The 27,549-nt window shown below is 48.6% G+C and overlaps 1 protein-coding gene and 1 long non-coding RNA gene across 2 annotated transcripts; one reads left to right on the forward strand and one right to left on the reverse strand.

The window, feature by feature from the left end:
* Positions 1-21,093: 21,093 nt before the first annotated feature.
* LOC125535447 lies at positions 21,094-21,699 on the reverse strand. Its single transcript, XR_007294680.1, has 2 exons — positions 21,562-21,699; positions 21,094-21,408 (listed from the first exon to the last, which is right to left on the reverse strand). It is a non-coding gene; the product is annotated as an uncharacterized LOC125535447 (long non-coding RNA).
* A 3,970-nt stretch (positions 21,700-25,669) lies between these two features.
* Positions 25,670-27,424, forward strand: LOC125535454. Its single transcript, XM_048698505.1, has 2 exons — positions 25,670-26,400; positions 26,522-27,424. Exons 1-2 carry the CDS (start codon positions 25,670-25,672, stop codon positions 27,351-27,353), a joined length of 1,563 nt encoding a protein of 520 aa, XP_048554462.1. The 3' UTR covers positions 27,354-27,424.
* Positions 27,425-27,549: the final 125 nt, after the last annotated feature.

The following is a 27,549-nucleotide window of genomic DNA, read 5'->3' on the forward strand; positions in this document are numbered from 1 at the left end:
TCTGACCAATGCATGTGTCCAGCGGGGTTGGCAGCGACCACGCTGACTTCCTGGTGCTCTCGGCGTTTGCTGCGCCGGTCTTCGGGCTGGCTAGTGAAGACGACGTAGGTTGCTTGCTCATCAGGAAACTCGTCATGCACAGCTCCGACTGCGGGCCAAGCGGCCGGAGGCGGCGGAGGCGGAGGCGGCGGGCCGGCAGGCGGAGGTGGCAAGAGCCCCTCGCCTTTAGAGATTCGGGTGAGTCAGTTGCACTTCTGGGTCGTGTGGTTGGACGGCTTCGCACCGCTGTGGAACTTGCAAGGGGCGTCGAGGGTTTGCTCGTAGGAGAAGGCGGGCTGCCAAGCCGGCCTGCCGCCCTTGGGCTTCTTGGGCGCCGGTCGTTCTTCAGGCGGCGCATCTTCGACCATGGCCACCTGCCGGCTAGCGGGAGGTGGCGCGGGGCCCTTGCGCTTGTTGTCGTTCGAGTTGGGGTGTCGGCCGGGTTCTCCAGCCGGCGTCTTGGGCACCGGGTTGAGCACCTTTCCGGACGCGTCTACCCGAAGCTTGGTCTTCATCGAGGAGTCGGCAGTAGCGTACTTGTCCGCTATGTCCAGAAGCTCGTCGAGAGTAGCTGGCTCGTCACAGAGGAGCTTGTGCTTGAGGAGGGTGCCTTCTCGGCATCCGGCTATGAAGTACTCTATGGCTTGTACCTCGTGCACCCCTTCACAGGAGTTGCGGATCTCGGCCCAACGTGTGAGGTAATCGCGAGTGGACTCGGCGGGGCCTTGCACGCACAAGGAAAGCTGTCTGGGCTTGGGAGCCCGCTTGTAGGTGCTGGTGAAGTTGCGGATGAAGGCTTCTGTGAAGTCTAGCCAGCTGTTGATGCTACGCGGCTTGAGGCTGTTGAGCCAGGTCCGCGCCGTGCCCTGCAGCATGAGGGGCACGTACTTCACGGCGACGCGCCGATTGCCATTAGCGATGCTAACTGCGGTGGAGTAGTCGATCAGCCAATCTTCCGGTTTCACAGAGCCGTTGTACTTGGGCGTGTCTCTTGGGAGCGAGAACCCTTTGGGAAAGGGCTCGTCGCGGATGCGGGGGCCAAAGCAAGGCGGGCCGACATCGTCTTCTTCTTCCAACGCCAGGGATCGCGCCAGGCGGTCGATCCGATGACGAGCGTCGTTCTTGCCGATTCCTTCGCGGCGGCCCAGCCGGCCGCTGAGAGTCGGGTGCCCCACTGGCGGTGAGGCGGGATATCTCTCTCCACGGGGCGGAGGCGGAGGCGGGTCACCCCGCCACTCCATGGCTCGGGGATGACCGTCCGCGTCCCGCTCGATGGAGATCCGGGTCCGGCTGCGGCTGGTAGCCGGCTCCTTCTCGCGTCGCGCGCGGGTATCGCTCGTAGTCGGCGTCCGGGACGTCGCGCCGTGCTCTCGGCACGGGGGAAGGCTTTCCGCGCGAGCGTCGGCTTCGTGCCGCTGCGTGGCGGCGTCAATCAACTGCTGGATGCGCCGGGTCATGTGGGGAAGGTCTTCGGCCTCCAGGCCGTCCAGCTCGTCTACGGCCGCCTGGGCGGCACGCAAGTCCTCGAGCGGAGTGGCACAGACCGGGCGGTCGACTCCCAGTGTGTCGGCGATGACGGCGCCGTGTTGCTTGACAAGGCCGGCCCGGCTTGGCCCGCCCGGGGCCGGCGTGCCGAAGGCGGCGCGGTCAGCCTCGCGCCGGTAGGCCTCAGTGAGGCATCTTACGGAGGCCAGCCTCCGGCCCTCTGCGAGGAGGGCGAGGCGCGTGCTTCCAGGGCTTCGTCGTTGGCGTCGGCCGGGAGAGGAGCGGACAAGTCGTGGGCCCGCCGCGCGCGAGGCGTCGCGGGCGCTCTCGTCGGCCGGGCCGCCGTGGCCGACAACCATCACTTCGGCGGGCGACAGCATCATGGCCGTCGGCTCGAGGAAGCGGGTCGTTGTAGATCACGACGTTGGTGGGGAAGGCGTCGTAGGAGGCCGTGTCGGAGTCGACAGGCATCGGGTCGGTGGAACCAACCGACTCCAGGTCCGCAGCGGGCTCGCTGGAGACATGGAGCTGGCCGAGAAGGTTGGCGAGGCGGTCAGTGCCCGCATCGGAGGCGAGCTCGTTGGGGATGAAGGTCTCGTCAGGGAGATCGGCGAGGCCGCTTGACGCGTAGATGCTGGTGACGCCTTGCAGCGCGTCGTGGCAAGCGCCATCGGGCGTGCCGGGCTGGCTACGCTCGCTGGGGAGGAAGAGGGTTCCCGTCCAGAACAGGTCTCCGGACGACGGTGCGCCTGGCCCCACGGTGGGTGCCAAATGTCGGGTGGTAGGTGCGACATATGCCAACGGGTGGCCTATCTTTGTGGGAACCAGTAAGACGTCGCCGGTGCCTGGAAGCGGGATGAGGCGAAGACAGGCACGCCGGCGGATCTTACCCAGCTTCGGGGCTCTCCAAGGAGATAACACCCCTACTGCTGCTCTGCGGGGTCTCCGCATGCTCACTCGATGAATCAAGTAGCTACACAACGCTCCTTGAGCTGTTTTTTTGGGGGGGGAGGAGGAAGAAAGGGCACGGCTAGCCTGCTTCTTCTCCTTGACTGGTGTCTAAAACTAGCAGGGGGTCGAACCCTTTGCATGGGTGCCCCGGGGGGTTTATATAGGCCTACCCCCCGGGGGTACAACGGTAATCCGGCCGGGCGCGGGGCCCAGCTGTCTGTGACTGCGCTCACCGGCTTCTGCGCCGGCTGCTAGGGCCCGCCGACTGGTGGGTCCCACCGGCTGCCAACTCCTGGGTCACTGTGGCTTCATCTTGTTGTCGTGAGCTTCATCGTGGTAAGCGCGGCTACAGTACCGCCGCCTGTCGGACGATCGTTGTAGCCTTACCGCGTCTTGTCTCCTTAATGGGGTGTCCTCTTCGAGGGAAGCGGCGAGCCGGCTGCGGGGAGCCGGCTCCGTCTTGGGCCGGCTGGTTGGAAGCGTGGCCGCCTTCGGCCGTCTCTCTGCTCTAAGGGGCCCACCGCCTGTGGGCCACGCTGGCGGCCCGTCGTGGGTGACGCCAAGGTCAACATGGCAACAGTGCTGCGCCGGATGGGTCATGCCTACCTCGTACGGCGCACTGTGCCAGGCGTGCCCCGGGATTCGGGGGTGGCAGGCTCTTCTGTAGCCATGCCCTGTCGCACCGCCGTTAGGTGGGTGCGAACTTTGTGGGTACGGTCTTGACTGCTTTATGGGGAGCCGGCTCAAAGGAGTCGGCCTTCTCGCAGCCGGCTTCTTGGAGTCGGCCCTCTCATGAAGATTAAAGTCGGACCGCCTTCCCAAAGCCGGCCTGGATCTCAGCCGGCGGGGGGAAAGCGGCCCCATGTCTTGGATTTTTGAGAGCCGGGCGGGCTCGTAACCTTTGCAGAAGTGCCAGGGGAAGCCGGCTAGGCTACCCATGGCTATTTACTCCGACAGGCCTCCTCCCCTTGCTCCTTTATATACGGGGGCAGGGGCACCCCTAGACACACAAGTTGATCCACGTGATCATATTCTTAGCCGTGTGCGGTGCCCCCTTCCACCACAATCCTCAATAATATTGTAGCGGTGCTTAGGCAAAGCCCTGCGACGGTAGTACATCAAGATCGTCACCATGCCATCATGCTGATGGAACTCTTCCCTGACACTTTGCTGGATCGGAGTCCGGGGATCATCATCGAGCTGAACGTGTGCTAAAACTAGGAGGTGTCATAGTTTCGGTGCTTGATCGGTCGGGCCGTGAAGACGTACGACTACATCAACCCCGTTGTGCTAAACGCTTCCGCTGTCGGTCTACAAGGGTACGTAGATCACACTCTCCCCTCTCGTTGCTATGCATCACCATGATCTTGCGTGTGCGTAGGAAATTTTTTGAAATTACTATGTTCCCCAACAGTGGCATCCGAGCCTAGGTTTTATGTGTTGATGTTATATGCACGAGTAGAACACAAGTGAGTTGTGGGCGATATAAGTCATACTACTTACCAGCATGTCATACTTTGGTTCGGCGGTATTGTTGGACGAAGCGGCCCGGACCGACATTACGCGTACGCTTACGCGAGACCGGTTCTCCCGACGTGCTTTGCACAAAGGTGGCTAGCGGGTGTCAGTTTCTCCAACTTTAGTTGAACCGAGTGGGGCTACGCCCGGTCCTTGCGAAGGTTAAAACAGCACCAACTTGACAAACTGTCGTTGTGGTTTTGATACGTAGGTAAGATTGGTTCTTGCTTAAGCCCGTAGAAGCCACGTAAAACTTGCAACAACAAAGTAGAGGACGTCTAACTTGTTTTTGCAGGGCATGTTGTGATGTGATATGGTCAAGACATGATGCTAAATTTTATTGTATGAGATGATCATGTTTTGTAACCAAGTTATCGGCAACTGGTAGGAGCCATATGGTTGTCGCTTTATTGTATGCAATGCAATTGCGCTGTAATGCTTTACTTTATCACTAAGCGGTAGCGATAGTCGTGGAAGCATAAGATTGGCGAGACGACAACGATGCTACGATGGTGATCAAGGTGTCGCCCGGTGACGATGGTGATCACGACAGTGCTTCGAAGATGGAGATCACAAGCACAAGATGATGATGGCCATATCATATCACTTATATTGATTGCATGTGATGTTTATCTTTTATGCATCTTATCTTGCTTTGTTTGACGGTAGCATTTTAAGATGATCTCTCACTAATTATCAAGAAGTGTTCTCCCTGAGTATGCACCGTTGCGAAAGTTCTTCGTGCTGAGACACCACATGATGATCGGGTGTGATAGGCTCTACGTTCAAATACAACGGGTGCAAAACAGTTGCACACGCAGAATACTCAGGTTATACTTGACGAGCCAAGCATATACAGATATGGCCTCGGAACACGGAGACCGAAAGGTCGAGCGTGAATCATATAGTAGATATGATCAACATAGCGATGTTCACCAATGAAACTACTCCATCTCACGTGATGATCGGACATGGTTTAGTTGATTTGGATCACGTAATCACTTAGAGGATTAGAGGGATGTCTATCTAAGTGGGAGTTCTTTAGTAATATGATTAATTGAACCTAAATTTATCATGAACTTAGTACCTGATAGTATCTTGCTTGTTTATGTTTGATTGTAGATAGATGGCTCGTGTTGTTGTTCCGTTGAATTTTAATGCGTTCCTTGAGAAAGCAAAGTTGAAAGATGATGGTAGCAATTACACGGACTGGGTCCGTAACTTGAGGATTATCCTCATTGCTGCACAGAAGAATTACGTCCTGGAAGCACCGCTGGGTGCCAGGCCTGCTGCTAGAGCAACACCAGATGTTATGAACGTCTGGCAGAGCAAAGCTGATGACTACTCGATAGTTCAGTGTGCCATGCTTTACGGCTTAGAATCGGGACTTCAACGACGTTTTGAACGTCATGGAGAATATGAGATGTTCCAGGAGTTGAAGTTAATATTTCAAGCAAATGCCCGGATTGAGAGATATGAAGTCTCCAATAAGTTCTATAGCTGCAAGATGGAGGAGAACAGTTCTGTCAGTGAGCATATACTCAAAATGTCTGGGTATAATAATCACTTGATTCAATTGGGAGTTAATCTTCCAGATGATTGCGTCATTGACAGAATTCTCCAATCACTGCCACCAAGCTACAAGAGCTTCATGATGAACTATAATATGCAAGGGATGAATAAGACTATTCCCGAGCTCTTCGCAATGCTGAAAGCTGCGGAGGTAGAAATTAAAAAGGAGCATCAAGTGTTGATGGTCAATAAGACCACTAGTTTCAAGAAAAAGGGCAAAGGGAAGAAGAAGGGGAACTTCAAAAAGAATAGCAAGCAAGTTGCTACTCAAGAGAAGAAACCCAAACCTGGACCTAAGCTTGAAACTGAGTGCTTCTACTGCAAGCAGACTGGTCACTGGAAGCGGAACTGCCCCAAGTATTTGGCGGATAAGAACGATGGCAAGGTGAACAAAGGTATATGTGATATACATGTTATTGATGTGTACCTTACTAATGCTCGCAGTAGCACCTGGGTATTTGATACTGGTTCTGTTGCTAATATTTGCAACTCGAAACAGGGGCTACGGATTAAGCGAAGATTGGCTAAGGACGAGGTGACGATGCGCGTGGGAAACGGTTCCAAAGTCGATGTGATCGCGGTCGGCACGCTACCTCTACATCTACCTTCGGGATTAGTATTAGACCTAAATAATTGTTATTTGGTGCCAGCGTTAAGCATGAACATTATATCTGGATCTTGTTTGATGCGAGACGGTTATTCATTTAAATCAGAGAATAATGGTTGTTCTATTTATATGAGTAATATCTTTTATGGTCATGCACCCTTAAAGAGTGGTCTATTCTTATTAAATCTCGATAGTAGTGACACACATATTCATAATGTTGAAGCCAAAAGATGCAGAGTTGATAATGATAGTGCAACTTATTTGTGGCACTGCTGTTTGGGTCATATCGGTGTAAAGCGCATGAAGAAACTCCATACTGATGGGCTTTTGGAACCACTTGATTATGAATCACTTGGTACTTGCGAACCGTTCCTTATGGGTTAGATGATAAAAACACCGTTCTCCGGTACTATGGAGAGAGCAACAGATTTGTTGGAAATCATACATACAGATGTATGTGGTCCGATGAATGTTGAGGCTCGTGGCGGATATCGTTATTTTCTCACCTTCACAGATGACTTAAGAAGATATGGGTATATCTACTTAATGAAACATAAGTCTGAAACATTTGAAAAGTTCAAAGAATTTCAGAGTGAAGTTGAAAATCATCGTAACAAGAAAATAAAATTCCTACGATCTGATCGTGGAGGAGAATATTTGAGTTACGAGTTTGGTGTACATTTGAAACAATGCGGAATAGTTTCGCAACTCACGCCACCCAGAACACCACAATGTAATGGTGTGTCCGAATCGTCGTAATCGTACTTTACTAGATATGGTGCGATCTATGATGTCTCTTACTGATTTACCGCTATCGTTTTGGGGTTATGCTTAGAGACGGCCGCATTCACGTTAAATAGGGCACCATCAAAATCCGTTGAGACGACGCCTTATGAACTATGGTTTGGCAAGAAACCAAAGTTGTCGTTTCTGAAAGTTTGGGGTTGCGATGCTTATGTGAAAAAGCTTCAACCTGATAAGCTCGAACCCAAATCGGAGAAATGTGTCTTCATAGGATATCCAAAGGAAACTATTGGATACACCTTCTATCACAGATCCGAAGGCAAAACTTTTGTTGCTAAATTCGGAAACTTTCTAGAGAAGGAGTTTCTCTCGAAAGAAGTGAGTGGGAGGAAAGTAGAACTTGATGAGGTAACTGTACCTGCTCCCTTATTGGAAAGTAGTACATCACAGAAACCAGTTTCTGTGACACCTACACCAATTAGTGAGGAAGCTAATGATGATGATCATGAAGCTTCAGAACAAGATACTACTGAACCTCATAGATCAACCAGAGTAAGATCCGCACTAGAGTGGTACGGTAATCCTGTTCTGGAAGTCATGCTACTAGATCATGATGAACCTACGAACTATGGAGAAGCGATGGTGAGCCCAGATTCCGCAAAATGGCTTGAAGCCATGAAATCTGAGATGGGATCCATGTATGAGAACAAAGTATGGACTTTGGTTGACTTGCCCAATGATCGGCAAGAAATTGAGAATAAATGGATCTTTAAGAAGAAGACTAACACTGACGGTAATGTTACTGTCTACAAAGCTCGACTTGTCGCAAAAGGTTTTCGACAAGTTCAAGGGATTGACTACGGTGAGACCTTCTCACCCGTAGCGATGCTTAAGTCTGTCCGAATCATGTTAGCAATTGCCGCATTTTATGATTATGAAATTTGGCAGATGGATGTCAAAACTGCATTCCTGAATGGATTTCTGCAAGAAGAGTTGTATATGATGCAACCGGAAGGTTTTGTCGATCCAAAGGGAGCTAACAAAGTGTGCAAGCTCCAGCGATCCATTTATGGACTGGTGCAAGCCTCTCGGAGTTGGAATAAACGCTTTGATAGTGTGATCAAAGCATTTGGTTTTGTACAGACTTTTGGAGAAGCCTGTATTTACAAGAAAGTGAGTGGGAGCTCTGTAGCGTTTCTGATATTATATGTAGATGACATATTACTAATCGGAAATGATATAGAATTTCTGGATAGCATAAAGGGATACTTGAATAAGAGTTTTTCAATGAAAGACCTCGGTGAAGCTGCTTACATATTGGGCATTAAGATCTATAGAGACAGATCAAGACGCTTAATTGGACTTTCACAAAGCACATACCTTGACAAAGTTTTGAAAAAGTTCAAAATGGATCAAGCAAAGAAAGGATTCTTGCCTGTGTTACAAGGTGTGAAATTGAGTAAGACTCAATGCCCGACCAATGCAGAAGATAGAGAGAAAATGAAAGATGTTCCCTATGCTTCAGCCATAGGCTCTATCATGTATGCAATGCTGTGTACCAGACCTGATGTGTGTCTTGCTATAAGTCTAGCAGGCAGGTACCAAAGTAATCCAGGAGTGGATCACTGGACAGCGGTCAAGAACATCCTAAAATACCTGAAAAGGACTAAGGATATGTTTCTCATATATGGAGGTGACAAAGAGCTCATCGTAAATGGTTACGTTGATGCAAGCTTTGACACTGATCCGGACGATTCTAAATCGCAAACCGGATACGTGTTTACATTAAACGGTGGAGCTGTTAGTTGGTGCAGTTCTAAACAAAGCATTGTGGCTGGATCTACATGTGAAGCGGAGTACATAGCTGCTTCGGAAGCAGCAAACGAAGGAGTCTGGATGAAGGAGTTCATATCCGATCTAGGTGTCATACCTAGTGCATCGGGTCCAATGAAAATCTTTTGTGACAATACTGGTGCAATTGCCTTGGCAAAGGAATCCAGATTTTACAAGAGAACCAAGCACATCAAGAGACGCTTCAATTCCATCCGAGATCTAGTCCAGGTGGGAGACATAGAGATTTGCAAGATACATACGGATCTGAATATTGCAGACCTGTTGACTAAGCCTCTTCCACGAGCAAAACATGATCAGCACCAAAGCTCCATGGGTGTTAGAATCATTACTGTGTAATCTAGATTATTGACTCTAGTGCAAGTGGGAGACTCTGAAGGAAATATGCCCTAGAGGCAATAATAATGTTATTATTTTATTTCCTTATATCATGATAAATGTTTATTATTCATGCTAGAATTGTATTATCCGGAAACATAATACTTGTGTGAATACATAGACAAACCAAACGTCACTAGTATGCCTCTACTTGACTAGCTCATTAATCAAAGATGGTTATGTTTCCTAACCATAGACATGTGTTGTCATTTGATTAACGGGATCACATTATTAGGAGAATGATGTGATTGACATGACCCATTCCATTAGCTTAGCACCCGATCGTTTAGTATGTTGCTATTGCTTTCTTCATGACTTATACATGTTCCTATGACTATGAGATTATGCAACTCCCATTTGCCGAAGGAACACTTTGTGTGCTACCAAACGTCACAATGTAACTGGGTGATTATAAAGGAGCTCTATAGGTGTCTCCAAAGGTACATGTTGGGTTGGCATATTTCGAGATTAGGATTTGTCACTCCGATTGTCGGAGAGGGTATCTCTGGGCCCTCTCGGTAATGCACATCACATAAGCCTTGCAAGCATTGCAACTAATGAGTTAGTTGCAAGATGATGTATTACGAAACGAGTAAAGAGACTTGCCGGTAACGAGATTGAACTAGGTATTGAGATACCGACGATCGAATCTCGGGCAAGTAACATACCGATGACAAAGGGAACAACGTATGTTGTTATGCGGTCTGACTGATAAAGATCTTCGTAGAATATGTAGGAGCCAATATGAGCATCCAGGTTCCGCTATTGGTTATTGACCGGAGACGTGTCTCGGTCATGTCTACATTGTTCTCGAACCCGTAGGGTCCGCACTCTTAAGGTTTCGATGACAGTTATATTATGAGTTTATGAGTTTTGATGTACCGAAGTTAGTTCGGAGTCCCGGATGTGATCACGGACATAACGAGGAGTCTCGAAATGGTCGAGACATAAAGATTGATATATTGGACAGCTATATTCGGACACCGGAAGTGTTCCGGGTGATTTCGAAGAAAACCGGAGAGCCGGAGGGTTACCGGAACCCTACCGGGAGAAGTAATGGGCCATATGGGCCTTAGTGGAGAGAGAGAGGGGCAGCAAGGGTGGGCCGCGCGCCTCCTCCCCCCCCCCCTGGTCCGAATTGGACTAGGAGAGGGGGGTGGCGCCCCCCTTTCCTTCTCCTTCCCCACTTCCTTCCCCCTCCTAGTAGGAGTCCTACTCCTACTAGGAGGAGGACTCCTCCTTGGCGCGCCTATAGGGCCGGTCGGCCTCCTCCCCTTGCTCCTTTATATACGAGGGCAGGGGGCACCCCTAGACACACAAGTTGATCCACGTGATCATGTTCTTGGCCGTGTGCGGTGCCCCCTTCCACCACAATCCTAGATAATATTGTAGCGGTGCTTAGGCGAAGCCCTGCGACGGTAGTACATCAAGATCGTCACCACGCCGTCGTGCTGACGGAACTCTTCCCCGACACTTTGTTGGATTGGAGTCCGGGGATCATCATTGAGCTGAACGTGTGCTAAAACTCGGAGGTGCCGTAGTTTCGGTTCTTGATCGGTCGGGCCGTGAAGACGTACGGCTACATCAACCGCGTTGTGCTAAACGCTTCCGCTGTCGGTCTACAAGGGTACGTAGATCACACTCTCCCCTCTCATTGCTATGGATCACCATGATCTTGCGTGTGCGTAGGAAATTTTTTGAAATTACTACGTTCCCCAACAATTCCATCTTAGAGAAGCTTTACTCCAAGTCATGAGTCAAAGCAACTCGACAAGATGTGAATACATCAAAAGGCTTAAATGAAAAATGGTAACCCCATTTTGAGCTTAAACGATGAGTATGACCTATGATCAAGTGCTCTCACTTGACTCCTAAGTCAATATACTCTAACATAGGTGACTTTGTTGCCGACCATCTTTAGATGAAGTTCTCGTGTGTCTCTCCGTGCTTTTGTCTCTTGCATATTTGTTTCCCCTTTCAAAAAAACTTCATCTAGAACTTTTAGTTTATTTTCTTTCCTTTTTGTTCTGCATTTTCTGCATCCAATTCATTGCAAATCTTTCAGTAAATTCCTTGCATATCCTTGTGAGATCTTACTTGTCTAGTGAGCTGAGGTGACAAGTGGTTTCACTCTAATGAACTCGGTCACACCGGTTTGTTCTCTTTGGCCCAACCGAAGCACACAACTCGGAGTCACCGATTCCACCACAGGAAAACCAACTTGCCACTTATTCCTGATTTCTGTTTGCTCTAGCTCCACTCAATGATTCTTGTCCTCTACTAGCATCATATTAGACATGCTGCTTTGCTCTGTGACTCGAGGACCAACCCATTTGTATCACATGTCCAGAAGAGCCCTTCTTGGAAATTGGTGTCAAAGGGGGGAGAGAGATCACATCAAAGCTTAATCCCTCCTATAGGGGGAGAAAGAGAGAATACTCAGGGGGAGAGAGTTTCTCAACTAGGAGAAAGTAATATCATCAAAGACCCTAGATGCTTGGTGTTCAAGAGGAGAGATGTCACATGTCTTTAAGAGGGGAAAGACATGTTTGGTTGCTTGCTTTAGCTCAAGCTCTGTTGTTTCCTTTTTTGTTGCTCTGATTTTCTGTTCCCTATCTTCTCCCAATATCCCATGCAGATTCAGGGGGAGCAAGACATCTAAGGGAAGGAAATCTCTGATTTTATTGCATATCTTTACCTTTGGGGACATGTCTATATCCAATGTGGTACTTAGTACTCACTCTACATGTCATCCCAGTCTTGGTTCTCTTGCGGTTTCTCTTGCTTGCTTTGGTCAGTAGGTGTATCTGTGTTATTTAACCTTGTTTGCGTAGGTTCATCCCATCCTAAGCCAACTCAAGACCACAAGGTAAGTATATGCATCACAGTCATGTGAATGAGAAGTTCTTGCTGATGTACATATTGTTTGCAAGAAGGACTCATGAGCATGAAGGTACATTTCTCACATTCACATCATTTACTCTGATGCATATAGCCAAGATACATGTAACACATTACTTACTCTATCATGTTTACGCATTCACATGCTCCTATATTCAATATTCACATGATTGCATACATGTAGGGGGAGCCTATGCATGTTACATGTCTTTCCAAAGCTTTACTTGCTATTCTCTATATCTTTATCTAAAGCTTTGATGTATGTTGTCATCAATTACCAAAAAGGGGGAGATTGAAAGCACAAGTGCTCCCTGGGTGGTTTTGGTAATTAATGTCAACATATCTCTTGTTGGACTAACACTTTTACCTAGTATGTTTCAGATAAGTTCAACAATGGAGTGGCATGGACTAGAGGATGTGGAACCCCTTCAAGATGCTAAGGACAAAGGATTGGCTCAAGCTTCAAGATCAAGACTCTACATTTTCTATTTTAGTGATCCAAGATCACATTGAGTCTATAGGAAAAGCCAATACTATCAAGAGGGGATGAGGTGTTGCTTAATGGCTTGCTTGCTCAAAGTGCTTAGTGATATGCTCCAAAACCCTCAACTACCTTCCCACATCCACATATGACCTAAACCAAAAGTCAAACTCGGCCCCACCGATTCTATCTATCCGGCGCCACCGAGTTTCAGATGTCATAGCCACTGCCACAAACCCTAGCAAATCGGTTTCACCGATAGGGATCTCGGTCTCACCGAGATGGGATTGTAATCTCTCTGTGTATGTCCATTACCAAAATCGGTCTCACCAAGTTTGAGCAATCGGTACTACCGAGATTACAATGCAAACCATCTGGTTAGCTTATTACCAAAATCGGTCCCACCGAGTTTGTGTAATCGGTCTCACCGAATTTGCCTGACCAACTCTCTGGTTAGCTTATTACCAAAATCGGTCCCACCGAGTTTGTGTAATCGGTCACACCGAGATTACGTTATGCCCTAACCCTAACCATATCGGTCCTACCAAGTTGCATCTCAGTCTCACCGAAAATCCTAACGGTCACTAGGTTTGCTGAATTGGTCCGACCGAGTTTAACCATTCCGTCCCACCGAGTTTGGCAAATTGTGTGTAACGGTTAGATTTTGTGTGGAGGCTATATATACCCCTCCACCCACTCTTCATTTGTGGAGAGAGCCATTAGAACATACCTACACTTCCAATACACATTTTCTGAGAGAGAACCACCTACACTTGTGTTGAGGTCAAGATATTCCATTCCAACCATATGAATCTTGATCTCTAGCCTTTCCCAAGTTGCTTTCCACTCAAATCTTCTTTCCACCAAATCCAAATCATGTGAGAGAGAGTTGAGTGTTGGGGAGACTATCATTTGAAGCACAAGAGCAAGGGGTTCATCATCAACACACCATTTGTTACTTCTTGGAGAGTGGTGTCTCCTAGATTGGCTAGGTGTCACTTGGGAGCCTCCAACAAGATTGTGGAGTTGAACCAAGGAGTTTTTAAGGGCAAGGAGATCGCCTACTTCGTGAAGATCTACCGCTAGTGAGGCAAGTCCTTCGTGGGCGACGGCCGTGATGAAATAGACAAGGTTGCTTCTTCGTGGACCCTTCATGTGGGGAGCCCTTCGTGGACTCGCGCAACTGTTACCCTCCGTGGGTTGAAGTCTCCATCAACGTGGATGTACGATAGCACCACCTATCGGAACCATGACAAAAACATCCGTGTCTCCAATTGCGTTTGAATACTCCAAACCCTTCTCTTTACATTCTTGCAAGTTGCATGCTTTACTTTCCGCTGCTCATATACTCATTGCATGATTGCTTGATATGTATTGTGTTTGTTAAACTTGTGCTTAAACTCCACTTAAACTTAAGAATATTAAAAACTGCAACTTTTGGCACTTAGTGTCTAATCACCCCCCCTCTAGACACCTCTTCTTCGATCCTTTCATTGGGATATCATATGTCTCTATTACTAATGCATCTATATACTTGGTAAAGGGTGGAAGGCTCAGCCTTATGCCTAGGTTTTGTTCCACTCTTGCCGCCCTAGTTTCCGTCATACCGGTGTTATGTTCCTTGATTTTGCGTTCCTTACGCGGTTGGGTGTTATGGGAACCCCTTGACAGTTCGCTTTGAATAAAACTCCTCCAGCAAGGCCCAACCTTGGTTTTACATTTGCCACCTAACCTATACCTTCCCTTGGGTTCTGCGACTCAAGGGTCATCTTTATTTTAACCCCCCCCCCGGGCCAGTGCTCCTCTGAGTGTTGGTCCGAACCGAGCTGCCTGCGGGGCCACCTCGGGAAAACTTGAGGGTTGGTTTTACTCGTAGACTGTCTCATCCGGTGTTGCCTGAGAACGAGATACGTGCGACTCCTATCGGGATGTCGGCACATCGGGTGGCTTTGCTGGTCTTGTTTTACCATTGTCGAAATGTCTTGTAACCGGGATTCGATCTGATCGGGTCTTCCTGGGAGAAGGAATATCCTTCGTTGACCGTGAGAGCTTGTGATGGGCTAAGTTGGGACACCCAGGGTTTTGAACTTTCGAAAGCCGTGCCCGCGGTTATGGGCAGATGGGAATTTGTTAATGTCCGGTTGTAGAGAACTTGACACTTAACTTAATTAAAATGAATCAACGCGTGTGTAGCCGTGATGGTCTCTTTTCGGCGGAGTCCGGGAAGAGAACACGGTCTCGTGTTATGCTTGAACGTAAGTAGCTTCAGGATCACTTCTTGATCACTTTAGCTTCTCGACCGTGCTTGCTTCTCTTCTCGCTCTCTTTTGCGTAATGTTAGCCACCATATATGCTAGTGCTTGCTGCAGCTCCACCTCACTACCCTTTCCTACCCTTAAGCTTAAATAGTCTTGATCGCGAGGTGTGAGATTGCTGAGTCCTCGTGACTCACAGATACTTCCAAACAGATGCAGGTGCCGATGATGCCAGTGCAGGGGACGCTACCGAACTCAAGTGGGAGTTCGACGAGGATTCAGGCCGTTACTATGTTTCTTTTCCGGATGATCAGTAGAGGAGCCCAGTTGGGACGATCGGGGATCTAGCATTTGGGGTGTCTTTCTTTATTTTGGTTCCGTAGTCGGACCTTGATTGTATTCTGGATGATGTATGATATATTTATGTATTGTGTGAAGTGGCGATTGTAAGCCAACTCTTTATCCCTTTCTTATTCAGTACATGGGATGTGTAAAGATTACCCCTCTTGCGACATGCCTACCATGCTATGCCTCTAAGTCGTGCCCGACACGTGGGAGATATAGCCGCATCGTGGGTGTTATATATGTATAATTCAGTTCATGTTGAAAAGAGAACATCATCAGAGAGTGCCAGTACACTATAAACAACAGTGCATCTTCTTATTTGTACGACAGCAGTGTATCCCAAAACGTACCCTTACGGTGACTCTGGAGACCACCCTCCCGTGCCTCCAGAGGCGACATGGCCCTGTGCCACCAAAGCCTGGGTCACCATGCCTCCGGGCAATATCCACACACACATACCAAGAGCACCTCAACCGTGGCTAGCTCGTACGCACACGTGACCACAGATGATTCACACCGTGCTTCCATAGGCAACATACCAATGCCTTCGGACAATACACACATGTGCATGCACGCACATTCCTCTAGAGACTCAACCATGGCTAGCTCCTACGCACACGTGACTACACATGCTTCAAACTCGTGCCTTCGGAGGCAACATACCAATGCCTTCATAGGATGCACACATGTGCATGCATGCCACATACCTAGCCCACCATGCTAGCTCTTAAGCACACGTGACTACACATGCTTCAAACCCGTGCCTTTCCAAGCAAAGGAGGATTTTGCACGACCTGTATAAAAATTAAACAAGCCGAAGGCGAGCAGGAGGTTCCCTCGCGCCGGAGGCGCCGTGTCACACCACGACGGACAACCGCCACACGAACCAGCACGCTGCACCAACACACACTTCGACCTATGCCCCCTTCAAGATGTTTATGAAAAAAAACGAGCCGAAGGCGAGCAGGAGGTTCCCTCGCGCCGGAGGCGCCGTGTCACACCACGACGACAACGCGCCGCACGAACCAGCACGCTGCACTCACCAACACACTTCGACCTATGCCCCCCTTCAAGATGTTTATGAAAATTAAACGAGCCGAAGACGAGCAGGAGGTTCCTTCGCGCCGGAGGCGCCGTGTCAACCACTACGGACAACGCGCCGCACGACCAGCACTGCACGACCACACACACTTGACCTATACCCCCCTTCAAGATGTTTATAGAAAATTAAACGAGCCGAAGAGCAGAGTCCCGCGCCGGAGGCGCCATGTCACACCACGACGGACAAGCCGCAGCGAACCACACGCGCACGACCAACACACACTTCGACCTATGCCCCCCTTCAAGATGTTTATGAAATTAAACGAGCCGAAGACGAGCAGGAGGTTCCTTCGCGCCGGAGGCGCCGTGTCACACCACTACGGACAACGCGCCGCACGAAGCAGCACGCTGCACGACCTACACACACTTTGACCTATACCCCCCTTCAAGATGTTTATAGAAAATTAAACGAGCCGAAGGCGAGCAGGAGGTTCCCTCGCACCGGAGGCGCTGTTCTTCAATTTAGTAAAGTTATACAGTCGTGCCTTTGCTAGTGTACACCTGTGTCTATACAGAATTGACACGATTGAACTGCCATTTTGCATTAAAAAGTTGGTGTTTTTTCTTACTTGAAAGGTCACATTTGATAGTGTTGGTAGTCCCCGCCCGTAACTATCCCATAAATCTCCATTACCCAGAATTATAATGGAAACAAAAAGGGAAATGAAAAAGGGAAACAGGGAACCAACCGCGCGAACTGGTATTTTTTTGTGTTATCGCGCGGAAAGGGAAAACAAAAAATTCTGGTAATTCGAGAGTCAAACTGCAAAACGCACGAAACCACAAACCGGAAAGGAAAAATCGGGAACCAACCACGCCAGCTGGTTTTCCCTTATGGGAGCGCTCCGCGCGCGACACTTGTCACGCGCGGAGTGCTCCCGAACCGATCGTTACGAGCACTCCTTCGAAGCGCTCGTTAACTAGTTGCTCTTGCAATTCGATCCTTCGGTCCGTGCAACTGCGTTGAAAAAGAAAAAGAAAAGCCAGCCCACAACAAATGCGGGAAGGGCAGCGGGCAGCCCATATACACAACAAAAGAAAACCACAGGCACGAGGGACAACGCCTTGGGTAAAAACAACAAGTGCAAGCTTTTTTTGCATGGTAATATGTATCTCAATCATATTATAAAGAACAAAGTACAAGTCACGTAAAGACCGACATGACAAAATTTAAAATATAGCAGAACATCTCTGAGCTTGACACCAAAGCCCGTCACCTGCCTCTGGCACCACCACAGCAGCCAACGAAGAAAAGAATGATGAATCACCTCCTCACCAGAGCTCAACGCGGCTCCATCTGATATGCAGTTTTGCGGACCTCCAAGGTGGCTCACCAAAAGTGAAGCCCTTACCGTTGAACGAATCAGACCGGCGCGACACCCCGGACACGCCATCGAACTCTAGATCTGACACCACACCACGACTAAAACGCCGAAGAAGGGAACCATATCTGCCATCCACGAACCACGAGCCCAGCACATGCTCCGTCTTCTAGATGTCGTCGATGCAGACCACAATCTGCATCCGCTCCTAAACTACCTCCCAAACTCCACGCCGACGCTAGAGAAAACGCCGTCGCAACGGCGGAGCCCGAGGACACAGGTCCACCACGAGGATGCCGTCGCCGCCACGCCATCCTTACTCGAACAGACTGGTTTCCAAATCCATCCTCAACCATAGGACCGATGGCCTTGTTAGGAAAGGATCCGAAGAATCTTTATTCAGCATTGTCATCGTCACCGCCGAAGCAAAGACGATGAACAATCTAAAAACCTAGATTACGAGAGAGTAAAAGGGATCCACACGCGTGGATCCGGCGACCCCCCTCACCACCGACGACCGAGGTCGCCGGTGGAGGGTAGCCGCTGGAGAGCGGCGTTGGAAGATCGGCCTCCCCTGGCGGCGGCTAGGGTTCCAGCCGCCAAGGACGAGAGGAAAACAGAGAGGCTGGTGGATAACAAGTGCGAGCCTGGGACAACAGTTCTGCACGAGTCTACAAGTAATTGATCATGTAGTAGAGAACTTAGCTGTGCAATACTTATTTCTCATTTAGATGTGAATTAGCAATCCCGATAAATAAATGTCAAAAATAAACGTAAAATAAAATGTTTTTTATTGAACCTGAATATAAAATGAAATGTTGGTACAAGGAGATAGTGAACTGCATGGTGCTTAAACAATGAAACAAAAATAAGAGACTAGAAAATCAATCCATTCACGTGTTTTGAGTTAGCCACAAGGACCGAGACGCATATATTCGGGTCACGAGAATCACTCTCGTGACAAACCCAGCCGCCTGAGTCAAACAGAAAAGGTAATGTTTACAGCCGGACGACCGGCTGAAATTCGATCGGTCACGTACACGCTGGCAACAGGCCCACCCACCATCGATTAAGTTTGTCTCCCTTATCCCCACGAACTGATCCATCATTCATTCTCTTTCCTTATCACCTTGACCGTCTTTTTTCCATGGCTCCCAAATAAATTTTCGCCGGTGATGACCGTTGTCGATGTCGTGAGCAGCCGTCATCCACCTGCCCGCGCTGCTTCGGCGAGCGGCCGCCATCGACCCGCCCTGTGCTGCTCCGGCAAGCATCCGCTCATCCACCAGCGCGGCCGTGTGGCAACCCAGCTTGTGGCACGGAGTGGGGTGCTACAACCGGCGGCGACCATGCTACAACGGCGGCCAGCGAGAGTGGCAGCCGGTGGTGATCCCAAAACAAGTTGTTGTCACCGGACACTCGAGTTTTGCTGCAGCCGGCCCATCGAGTTTACTGGATCCGGTGGTGGTAGAATGTTTGAACCGGCAATTCAAATCGCTATGACGGCGAGGTTTTTGGCTGCAACTGCTATGGAGTTTTGCTGGAACCGTCATGAAGAACTGCAGGAAGCGGCTTGGATTTTTGCTGGAAGCGGGTACGCACCAAGTTGCAACCGTTGTAGTTTTTGCTGGAACCATCATGAGAGGCGACCAGGTGAGGTGCTTCACGCTTGAGAATATCGCCTGAGGAAGGAGGGGACTTTTTTTGCTAGAACACTAGTGCTACAACCCCTTTTATTTCTTGCTGGTACCGGCGGCGATTTTGCTGGAACCCGCTACAGATTTTGCTACATTCATTCACGCCCAAGCTGCATCCCGTGACTGACGGCGGCGACCATTTTTTTGTTACAACAGTTGTAGTTTTTGCTACGTCCGTCGATGATTTTTGCTACATCCTTTTTTCATGCTGGACCTGTAGGCTTGACGGCGGCGATCCATTTTTGCTGCAACCATTGTAGTTTTTGCTACGTCCATCGAGGATTTTTGCTACATCCTTTTTCATGGTGGACCTACAAGCTCGACGGCGAGTAGCTGCGGGTGGGGGTGGCCAGCAAGTGCGGGCGGCGCGGGGGTGCCCGACGAGCACGGGTGCGAGCGAGCGCAGGCGGCGCAGGGTGGCCGGCGAGCGCGGGCGTGAGCGCTGGGCGGCCGGCGAGCACGGGCGCGAGCAAGCATGGACAGCGCGGGGTGACCAGCGAGCGCGGGCGACGCAGGGTGCTGGCGAGCACGGGGGCGAGCGCTGGGCGGGGCGGGGGTGGCCGGCAAGCACAGGCGCGAGCGCTGGTGACGAGTACGGAAGGAAGAAGGCAACTTAGTCGTTGCCATACATAGACCGTTAATTCATACGGATCCAACGCTCGGCAGCGGACCGGCCGAAACTTGGGCCGGCGCGCCGTGCCTAACGTTGGCCAACGTAAAATGGCAAACAAAACACAACCAGCGGATCTAAAACTGCTGCGCCTCGTTACTAACATCGCCAACAGAAGACACAACGACAAGCCAGGCCATCGACAAAAAACACTAATCTTAGCACATGGAAATCGGTCAGCACAGGAGTTAGATGAGACATAGCTAATTCACATCTATTCTCTCTGTTCCTAAATACTTGTTTTTCTAGGCATTTCAACAAGTGACTACATACGAAACAAAATGAGTGAATCTACACTCTAAAATATGTCTACATACATCCGTATGTAATAGTCATTTGAAATGACTAGAAAGACAAATATTTAGGAACGAAGGGAGTAGATGTGAACTATCAAATCCGTTACTTGGTATATCATTTGTGGTAGTTAATTATACAAGCATATCATATAGTATTATTAGTGGCATAATATGAATGTGCATGAAAGCAGAAAATTACTTTTTAGACATCTTCAGCACCCTAAAGATGGTGTACTCGAATTTGCGAGTGCCATTATGCTTGCTCCAAAAAAAGCAAAATGTACATACGGATATAGAAGGACCTAATGTGACATTAGTTGACAAATGCACGATTAGTCACAGATAGATAAACAGTTTGTCTAATTCACATCTAGATGTTTTTTAAGGATGTCACATCTAAGCTCCCACAAATAAGACAGCAACAAGAAACAAAAAAAAACCACAAACATAGTGGACATCAGGTTAGATGTGACATACACATTTAGATGTGTTCTATACAGACTCGTAGATAAATGAATGTCTCGATGGATATATATGAATTAACTGTTATTTAGAAACATGGTACAAACTCAGCCACTCACACCTGCGAATGTACACACACGCACCTTCTCTTTCCAAGAGATTTAGCCGGCAAATCTTGAGGTTGAGGAGGTTCACCACAGGCTCCATGTGGTTGACAGAATCAATCATTCTAAATTAACTAAATGATACCCCACACGTTGTTGCGGGAATTTCTAACAAATAATTTGATGTTTAGAAACATGAGATAGTATGTGCCGATGATAAATAATATTCTTGGAAAAAAATATTGTTTAGAATAAGAGAGAATAGTGTTGAAAAGCTAAAATTGTGTGCACATGAATTTTAGTATGTGCGATGATAAAGAATATTCTTTGGAAAAAATATTGTTTAGAATATGATAAATGTGTTTTTTTAAATAACATTCTTGGAAAAAAATATTGTTTAGAATAAGATAAAAGTGTTGAAAAGCTTAAATTGTGTGCACGTGATTTTTTTTACTAATTATTACCTTCTTTGATAAACTTCTTCTCCTTTATTACCTTAATAGTATATCACGAAGGTTCCCCGCAAAAAAAGTATATCACCAAGGTGATACATCACCCGCAAAAAAAAACCAAGCTGATGCAAAAAAAAAACACCTTTAAGTAGAGACATCTCAGCCCTTGGAAAAAACCTGAAACAACGATGACAACTATTAACTATCCATTCCATAAAAACATAGCTTGCTCAGAAGAAAAAATGCGAGTTCACTAATAATCTAATTTTCTGTTAAAAGATATCACTAATAAATCACGAGGTACACTATTGAGTAAATCATGCTTCTCACCGGATCAACCTTGTGCAACATACTGCTACCATTCATGACAGTATACTCAGGTTGTTCTCATTCTTTTTGTTTGTTTTGTGTAGTGCGCAGCATTATACATGCTTTTGAATTTGATGAAGCTTAGTTCCACTCCTAGAAATAAGCAATATGAGTTATCTGCATTTACGCAGATGTTAATAAAATTAAATTATGATTAAAAGGTTGCCCCGAAATATTATAGTTTGTAGGGGATGAATGCATCTGGCGTAATTCAGAGCCTTCCGATCCATGTCCATGATGGCAACATAGGGCTCCAGTTTCTGGTCATGTAGCAGTGTTCTTCTCTATCGATCTGGCACTCTCGTTCTGCTTGTTCGACCCTTGCAGTAGTATCCAGTGGCGGCTGCAGAATTTTGACAGTATTGAACGTAGATAAATCGGTCCAAAATTTTAATGATGCACAAATTATTCACTACGAAAAAGAAGTACTCGTTATCTCTATGATGTGATTAGATAAACCGATTCATCAAATCAATCTGTCCAAAAATTAGGCAAAAAGATTAATTGATATTTTGACATACCTCAGCCCTAGCTGGAGCGTTCAGTCTACGATCGTTGTCGTCGGTGTGTGGCGCCTCGCCTGCTGGCTGCTGCTACGTCCTCACCGCTGCCTGCCTGACACCTATTCCTCTAGTTAATGGATACCGGTGCTCTGCTACATGTCCGCCGCCGCCCCGTCGCAGTAGCACCCAGTTGGAAGGCGCAATGATTCGTTCATGATTTGTGTGAGACGAACTGGCTTTATCCTAGTAAACGGGCCTATTAATGATCAGTGGCGAGATAGTGGATAAAAAGAATATGGGCAGGCCCTCGTTTCGTATGCCACCTACATTTGCTGCGTGCCGCACAACGTGATAACGCACAGCATGTGTGTGTGACACAATGTGGTAAAAGAAGTTGAGGTGACGTGTGTGTGACACAACTTGGTAGAAGAAGTTGAGGTGACGTGGAGGCAGAGAATCCATGTCAACCTGTGGTGGGTCCCTTTTGTAATTCGGTAACGGAGCGCTGATGTGAGTGGACTGCTGATGTGAATAGCTTGCATGTTAAGATAAATAGGATAGTGGGGGTGAATCTTTTAGGTATATAGGATTACTAGAGCAACAAAAGTCTATCAACTGTCCTTAGTTCACCCTCCGGAATAAGACCAACCATATACCTGTCCATAAGGAAAAGGCATGAAAGGCCGCAAAGACTGAAACCGAGCAAGATGGGCAGAAGCGAGAGGAGCATCATGAGGAGGTCCTCATCGGTCGTTGGAAAGAAGGTGGCGATGTAAAGAACCAAGACGCCGGCGCAGCCCACAAGGAACGTTACTGCCCATCTGCTACGGTCGTCGGCCTCCGGTACTACCAGCTCCAGATCGCCGTCGGCCATCTGCTTCGTGTGCCCTCAATCAATCGATCGATCGATCTATGCTTGGATATTTTCTAGGGTTTGGCCGGTCTGGTTAAGGTCGATGCAGTATTTGTTTGTTGGGATCTCTGCATCCGGCCGGCTGTGCATGCAGAGCCCTCTGATCGGCATCACAGGTATGTACGTATCCACAGCTGGAAAGCAACGGGGATCATTATGTACACTGTTAAAAAAAAAGACGCCGGACCCTTAATTAGGAACCCGCATACTGTGACAACGCCGTGAGAAATTTTCAAAACATTTTTTTTAAAGAACCCACGTATGACGTTGTATGCATCTCCGGAATAGGGCTCTCATCTCACTTCATAAATAAAGCACAAACTAAAGATACACATCCGAATGATACACGGTGTGAGTTAGCCCTCTTACAAAGTAGATACTGAGATAACCGGACCACTGCACGCGACTATGTTAGCGAAGAAAACACATAACAACCTAAATACAACTCCACAAGACGCTTTAGGACACTTAAACTCCACGATAACGCCCTTGGGAAAGGTAACGGTGCTAAGTGTTGTCCCAACCGACCCCAAAGGTCTTCATCCGGAACCCTGACACGAAGAGGAAAACCACGACAGCGTCTTTGAGAATATCAAAGCACCCACATGTGTTGCTGTTGTCGGCGTCACAACACAAAACTTTCGCTCAATATCTCACCCATGCCACCATGAAGCACCCGAAACAACTGTGGCGAGTACAAGTCTCCAGATCCGGATCTAGGCGTCGCTATTGTCGACAACAAATAGCGAGCCTGAGCCACCCACTACTACACCCCTCGCCATTCGGACGACCAAGTGGCATAGTCACTACCACCGGCATGGTGCCCACAGGAGAGCCACCATGCGAACCACCAACCCGGATGCCACATCGGCATTCATGTCCCAAGCCACTGCCAACCATCAACATCACAACGCACCGACCATGGTAGGAAGAGTGGAAGACCCATCCTTTCACTCCTAGCCTGGCACCAGCCACCGGGTCCGGGTTAATTCCTCCATAGAGGTGTCAACGCCGGGAGCAACTAGTTAACGAGCGCTCCTTCGGGAGCCTCGCAACAATCAGCGCCACTTGGTGTGCTCTCAGCCATTTCGCCACGTGTCGCGCTTTGGACGCTTCCTTCGGATTTTTTTTATTATTTTTCTGCACGCGTTTTTGGCTTTTTAAACGGTTTTTTCTGGGGGTTTTCGACGTTTTAGTTTTCCCCCTGTCTTTCTTAGCTTTTCGATCAAAAAAAATTTGAAAAAAAAATTTGCGCGAAAAATGCGTTTTCTTTTATTTTTCTTTCACGAAAGTCACGGTTTTTCTTCCGCGAGAGGCACGGTTGTGCTTTAGCGAGAGTCACGGCCATGCCTTTCGGAAACGAAAAAAAACCGCGTTTTCTGTTTTTTTTTCTTTCGCGAGAGTCACGGTTTTGCTTCCGCGAGAGGCACGGTTGTGCTTTTGCGAGAGTCACGGTCGTGCCTCTCAGAAAAGGGAAAACAAAACGTGTTTTTTGTTTTTTTTCTTTCGTGAAAGTCACGGTTTTGCTTTCGCGATAGGCAAGGTTGTGCTTTCGCGAAAGTCACGACTGTGCCTCTAGGAAAGGGAAAAACAAAACGCGTTTTCTGCTTGTTTTTCTTTCTGAGAGTCACGGTTTTGCTTCCACGAGAGGCACGGTTGTGCTTTCGCGAAAGTCACGACCGTGCCTCTAGGAAAGGGGAAAAATACGCGTTTTCTGTTTTTTTTACGAGAGTCACGGTTTTGCTTTAGCGAGAGACATGGTTATGCCTTCGCAGGAGTCACGGCCGTGCCTCTCGGAAACGGAAAAAAAACATGTTTTCTGTTTTTTTTTCCTTCCACGAGAGTCACGGTTTTGCTTTCACGAGAGGCACGGTTATGATTTCGCGAGAGGCATGGGCGTGCCTCTTTCGGAAAGGGAAAAAATCGTGCTCCCGGTTCGGTTTTTTCGCCCGGTTTTTTTTATGAAAAAAAGTTTGTCTAAACCTATCAACATGGGATCTACTCCCTCCGTTCCACAATACATGCCTCCCATTTGTCAAAATATAGATGTATCTAGACATGTTTTAATACATAGGTACATCCAATGGAAGTCAAGTATTTTAGAACGGAGGGAGTAGTTTTGAAGATCTCGACGCAAGGAATCCAATGATGAAAACGGTTTGAGATTTGGACGCACGGTTTAAGAGATAAAACGTTTTGAATAAACGAATCTATGAAAAAAGAAAAAACTTCCAGGTTGCGACAAGTGTCGTGCTGCATGTGCGCCACTTGTCGCGACCTGAAAAATGGAGTGTTCTTTACAACGAGTACTCTTTAATTAATGATTTCGGTCAACGCCTCAGTCCCTAGCTAGTCCCAGTGGTTCTTTAAAGTCAACGCGAAAACGAGACCCATTCAAAGGCGGCCCTAGCATCCGCAATCCTACGGATAGACAGATCCCAATTTCCAACGAACTTCAGCTTTGATCTCCAATATATACTCCGGGCCGGCAAGCAGTCCGATACATCAACAGTCCAAGGTTTGTTTGCACCTCGTTCCAATATATAGTTCGCCAACAAACTTGCAAGCCCTAGAGCACCGCGCCGCGTACGTGCGCGATCGCGGACGACGGGAAACCAGACCGAGCGGCGCGAACGAGATCGACCCATCGACGATGGCATCGGAGCCGGCCGTGCTACCCGACGACGCCCTCGCGGAGGTCCTCCGGCGCCTCGCGCCACACGTCCTGGCCGCGGCCCGGCGGGTCTGCAAGGCGTGGCGTGACGCCGTCGACGCCCGCCTGCGCGGCAGCCTGCTCTCGCGGTCGGTGCGCGGCATCTTCATCAACTTCACCCGGCATTGCTTCTCCGAGTTCTTCTCCCGCCCCTCGACGGGCCCGGCGATCTGCGGGGGGCTCGACTTCCTGCCCTGCATGGGCGTCCAGGTCACGGACCATTGCAACGGGCTCCTGCTCTGCGGCGAACGGATGAACGAGGACCGTGCGCTGCCGCGTGAGTACGTCGTCAACCCGGCCACGCGTCGGTGGGCGCGTCTGCCCCATCGCCCTCGGCCGCACGTGCCGGGATTCGACCAGACCGCCTACCTCGCGTTCGATCCCGCCGTGTCACCACACTACCAGGTCTTTCTGATCCCACGCTTGCCACCGGCCGGCGAATCGGATGACGACGAATCGGACGACGACGAGTGGCCTCCCGCGTCATACGTGATGCATGTGTTCTCTTCGGTGACACAACAGTGGGGCGAGACGACCTTCCTTCGGGAAGGGGAGGCTGCACGGATCGTCGGCAACATGGATTCGGATTTGTGGTATAAACAGCATCGTTATCATGCCGTCTACTGGCAAAGCACGCTCTACATTCATTGCCGGCATGGCTATCTTACAAGGTACTAGCTACTTACTTGCTCCTCGGTGGTCATCCTAATTTAGCAAATAGGAGTATATACTACTAGTATGATCCACTTTATGTTGTTATTAAGCTGTTTATCCGATTGTTCATATTTGCAGGATGTCCTTGTCAGATCTCACGTACACAGTGATTAAGCTACCAGGTGCCTGTGAATTGAGAGGCTATCCCAACCACCATCTGGGGAGATCACTGGGAGGGGTGTATTGTGCGATACTTAATGGCTGGAATCAACTTCAGCTTTGGTATCTCAATGAATCCATCGGTCGAATTGAGTGGGTGTTAAAACATGATACCTTTCTTGGAAAGACCTTTGAACGCGAGGACTATGCTCGACAACTGGCCAAACGATGGATCTTGCAGGATGTTAACTACCGCAAGTGGTCCTCCAAATACCCTGAGGACGCTGCTTTCACAACACATGCAAATTACAAAGCGCCGGTGGAAGAGAAATATGATTGGAACTCCGACGAGGATAACATTCTTGACATTGAAGATGATGTTCAAGGGGGATACCGTGACAACTATTATTTCCTTGGGTTTCATCCTTATAAAGAGGTTGTCTTCTTGATTTTATCAGGGAGATCAGCCAGGGGACTGGCCTATGACTGGAACAACTCAAAATTCCAGGATTTGGGCACTTCATGTCTGACAGATTATGACCCCTTCAACGAACTACCATGCGGACAGACTGACTCATCTTTCCCATACACGCCTTGTTGGATGGGCGAGTTTGCTGGTAACGAATTAGAATCTCTACTTGAAGATGAGAAACTATATAGAAAAAAGTTGGAACAGAAATCTCAACGTAAAGAGCAAGCCACCTTTACCTTCATGGACGAGTACGATTTGCGCAAGCATCGTGGGCACACCAAGAGAGTCAAGGACTCTAACGCCAAGAATCGCCGTAGACGCCACATGGCGGCTTGGTAAGAACCAATCTTGACCGACTTGAAGTTCACCATGATTCGCCGGGGTAACCAAGTTCGAGCTTGGTAAGGCCACAGCGGAGCTAGTAACTGCCATTGCCAGATCCGGGCCGCTTGAATAAGTCAAGATACCTGCATTCTCAGTAGGAATTATTCAAGCTGTTTTCTTCCTTCGGTGTGTGGATCCAGACTCGTCAGCT

This window comes from Triticum urartu, chromosome 1, assembly GCF_003073215.2.
Source record: "Triticum urartu cultivar G1812 chromosome 1, Tu2.1, whole genome shotgun sequence".
Lineage (NCBI taxonomy): Eukaryota > Viridiplantae > Streptophyta > Magnoliopsida > Poales > Poaceae > Triticum > Triticum urartu.